The sequence below is a fragment of the Bombyx mori genome, chromosome 26 (genome assembly GCF_030269925.1).
Source record: "Bombyx mori chromosome 26, ASM3026992v2".
NCBI lineage: Eukaryota > Metazoa > Arthropoda > Insecta > Lepidoptera > Bombycidae > Bombyx > Bombyx mori.
In genome coordinates this window covers 5,511,333-5,514,963 of record NC_085132.1, presented here as the reverse complement: position 1 = coordinate 5,514,963, position 3,631 = coordinate 5,511,333, and the positions used below count along the sequence as shown (strand labels likewise).

The 3,631-nt window shown below is 35.2% G+C and overlaps 1 protein-coding gene across 2 annotated transcripts; it reads right to left on the bottom strand.

Moving 5' to 3' along the window:
- Positions 1–510: 510 nt before the first annotated feature.
- LOC101737668 (cell growth-regulating nucleolar protein) lies at positions 511–3,109 on the bottom strand. Of its 2 annotated transcripts, none has more exons than XM_004921814.5 (3): positions 2,961–3,109; positions 2,637–2,820; positions 511–1,794 (listed from the first exon to the last, which is right to left on the bottom strand). In XM_004921814.5, the coding sequence occupies exons 2-3, from the start codon at positions 2,762–2,764 to the stop codon at positions 678–680; spliced, it is 1,245 nt and encodes a 414-aa protein (XP_004921871.1). In that variant the 5' UTR covers positions 2,765–2,820; positions 2,961–3,109; the 3' UTR covers positions 511–677. The 2 variants fall into 2 exon arrangements, with proteins under 2 accessions (XP_004921871.1, XP_004921870.1); XM_004921813.5 differs by having other exon boundaries at positions 2,901–3,056.
- Between the last annotated feature and the right edge of the window lie 522 nt (positions 3,110–3,631).

Sequence of the window (3,631 nt, the reverse complement as noted above, 5' to 3'; positions counted from 1 at the left end):
CGGTAGTTCTTTTGACGTTCAACAAGTATTTACTTTCATTTATGTTGAATAAAAAAAATTTGATTTGATTTGATTGATTCGAATTCCAAAATAAAGGAGTAACATCGAGAAAGAGCAAATCGTGGTAAAATATAATTTGAGTACCTAATTACTCGTTAGAGTAGGGTAGGTAGGTACTGCCACCCTGCCTATAATCAGTAATGGATTCCAGTTGAAGGGTAGGTAAGAATATTGTATAGTGAACAATTGACTCTAGATCTTAGTGGGTGCGGCATTCGCGTTGTGATGTCTGCTGACTCCGGAAACCACTTAACGTCAAATGAGCCGTAGGTTTGTATAGGTACCAGTCTATAATAAAATTACAAATGTTACGACGCCGCGAGACGGGCTTGGATCAATGTCGAATTGTGCGATTGACCTACTAAGATATGGTTCTTCGTGTGCCTATGGATTATGGCAAACACCTTCACCGTTTAAATAAATATAATGAAGTTGGTGGGTGTAAATGACTTTTAAATAAATATCCACAATTTTATTACATTTTTAGGTTATATAATGTTTTTACTTTATGTCTTAGGATTAAGAGGAAAGTTATAAATACACAAAAAAGAACACATGGGAAACAGGTCTTTAGAAATTGTAAAATTTTCTTTCATGTTTCAAATCCATATAAAAATTCATTCAATGAGCAATACCCTATTTTTGTCAACCCTCACATTAGGAGCACTCTTCAGTTTTTTTATAAATTTATCAGCAATTCTATCATCAATCTCTTGGCCAGTAGCTTCACTATATTCAGCTAATACTTTCTTCTGAAGCCTTTTAAATGGGACTTCATTATCTTTCTTCTGCAAAACTGACATAATAACTGCGTGCCAGTTAAATTTGCCATTGTTCTCAGCATTAACCTCTTCGATTCTGGCAACATTCTGATCGTGGAGACACAAACTTGCATCTTCTTTTGCTTCCTCATCCTTCTTCTTCTTCTTTTTGGTTTTTTCTGCTGGCACTTTAGTTTCAATGTTATCAGCGACAACTTCAACAGCCGGCACTCCGTTCAAACTATTAACTGTATCTTGACGTTTACGTTTCTTCTGCTTTTTAGTCTCCGTTGCCTCTACTGTGTCACCATTCTGTGATTCAGTCCTGTTCTTCTTTTTCTTACCTTTTTTTCCTTCATTTTCAATCTCATCCTCAACTGGGGGAGCTTCAGCACTATGCAATTCTGCTTCATACTTCTGACGTTTCTTCTCTTCTTTGCGTTGTTTTTTGGACAGCTTTTTTAGATCACCAACATCATTACCATTAGGATTTTCAACATTTTTTACATCAGCATCATCATTCTGAGAGTTATTTTCTTTATTCTGCTCATCATTTTCTTTATTCTGTTCACCATTTTCTTTATTCTGTTCCCCATTTTCTTTATTAACTTCACCATTGGTAATATTGCCTTTATTTAGATTCTGAGTTACGTTTGATAAATCTGTAAGCTTTACAGAAATAAATTCCCAAGCTTGGTCAATGTCTTTTGGATTAGTTTTATGTCCACAGACATTTTTGACAAAATTAATAAACTTAGGCTTCTTTCGTGGTGTATTGTTATGCTTGCTTATTGTCTCAATAATCCTACGTACATTTTGAGGTGCACTTTTTTGCTCATCTAAAACTGACTGCAACATCTCCACCCAAGCATTTTGTTTTTTCTCACCCTTTTTCTCCTTAGCTGTGAAACCTTTTCCAGAGTATCTTTCTTCTTCAGTAATGCACTTGATATGCGATTCATAATCTTTTCCTCTGTAATAATGTAATGAAATAAAAACACAATTTAAAAATTCACACAGTTTAAAAAATAGAATATTATTAATGCCTTTTCATAAATAAACTAATCACTTCAATCAAAATGGTTTTTCATTAGCATAGCACCAGTAATTAAAACATTTCATTACCATGACACTACAAATTATAAGTCTGCAAGGGTTACTAGCATTCTGCCAAGTTCTGTCTATTTTGGACATCCATTACACAGTACAAATGGGACTTTGACCTCATGTCTGACATTTGTGGCAGTTATGTTCTATACGGACTCCAGTAATTGTTTAGAACAATGTAGCCTCACCCTAAAGTTAATTTTGGTATTGCCTTTTATTATAATCTCTTTTTGGCTGTGGGGACCGAATTGATGCGCCAAGAATGCTAAACAGCTCATAGCAGTTTGCCACAAGAATGCCTAGTTGTCAACAGTCATTGGCAAACAATAACTCTCGTCTGTCATCTCAGTAGGTCATGCGGACCTACTGAGTTTCCCTAGCTAGACTAAAACCAGTCGCACTTCATTATGCTCTCGGTCCAAAAACTGAGGATTGATGCACTAGGCTCACAATGATTGCACTGCATGCCTTTTATTTTTCTTTCAGGCCGGGTGTCGAAACTCATACGATGTCTCCGCGCCTACGGGGACGCTGGGTATGTGGGACTTGACGATCTGCAGATGCTGGAAGCAGATCACAGGCCCAAGGATATTTGCATGCCTGGCCTGGCCCAACCTAAACTAACTAGAAAGTATCATATTATTGCTAGCTTATTATTTCGGAGCTATAATTAAAGTATTGATATCCAATCAAGACCGAAATACTCACAGAAAATCTTTGAAACAGTCCATACATGACAAATTTGGATTTTTATTCCTACATTTAGTGAGATAATGCTTTTCCACTTTGGGCTTCTGAACAGACTCCCCACAATGACTGCATGTAAAAACAACCATTTCTTGTAAAACACGTGTGAATTGGGGCTATTTGTTTTGAATGCAAAATGTATAACCTGAAAATCGATATTGATATATTTGAAACTGTCGTCTTTTACTTTTATTGTAAATTGAAATGTACAAAGATTTGAAGAACCTTAAATTTAAAAATGATCAGTATTTTATTTTCACTCGTGTATGTAGTTTTATGGATTACCGTTTTATATTTTTGTAAACTTTTATGTGTCAAACTATTTTTTGTGTAGCAAATAGCAATTGGCAACAAAATACATTTTCTATTTTTTCAGTATGGCAATAGTGTCGAATTTTTGCCAATCCCTTCATTCCATTACTTCAAACATGATAGTGAATATTAGTGAAAGATGAGGCGGAATGAAACTGATGTAATAGAAATTGTAATCTATTGTAATCCAATTTAGTGAAATAACATCACAGTAAATTGGCGAGAATTCAATGAAACTTTAGAGGGCTTTTTAGATGATGAACACGACAAGCGACGTCCCCGACTTGCTTCATTTTCCCACACTTGTGCACTTTCACAAATAAAGGATTCTAAACGGTTAACAAGCCTTCAATATAACATGTTCAAAGCTGAAGAAATACTAAACAAATTTCAATTTCCACATCTTCATTTTTTCACGTTCCCACAAAGCCATAATACATACTATGTATGTGCATGCACAGTGCACTTAGTCGGCAATCGACATTATTATTGAATCCCTTGGACTGGCTTAAGGACTGATGCCCATACAAAACAATGGAACAAAGACAGACACCACACGGCAGCATACTGTGATATGAAAAATAAAGTGAAATTGGTTTTGGAGTGAAATTTAATAAAAAATGTAATGATAAAAGAGGAGAAAA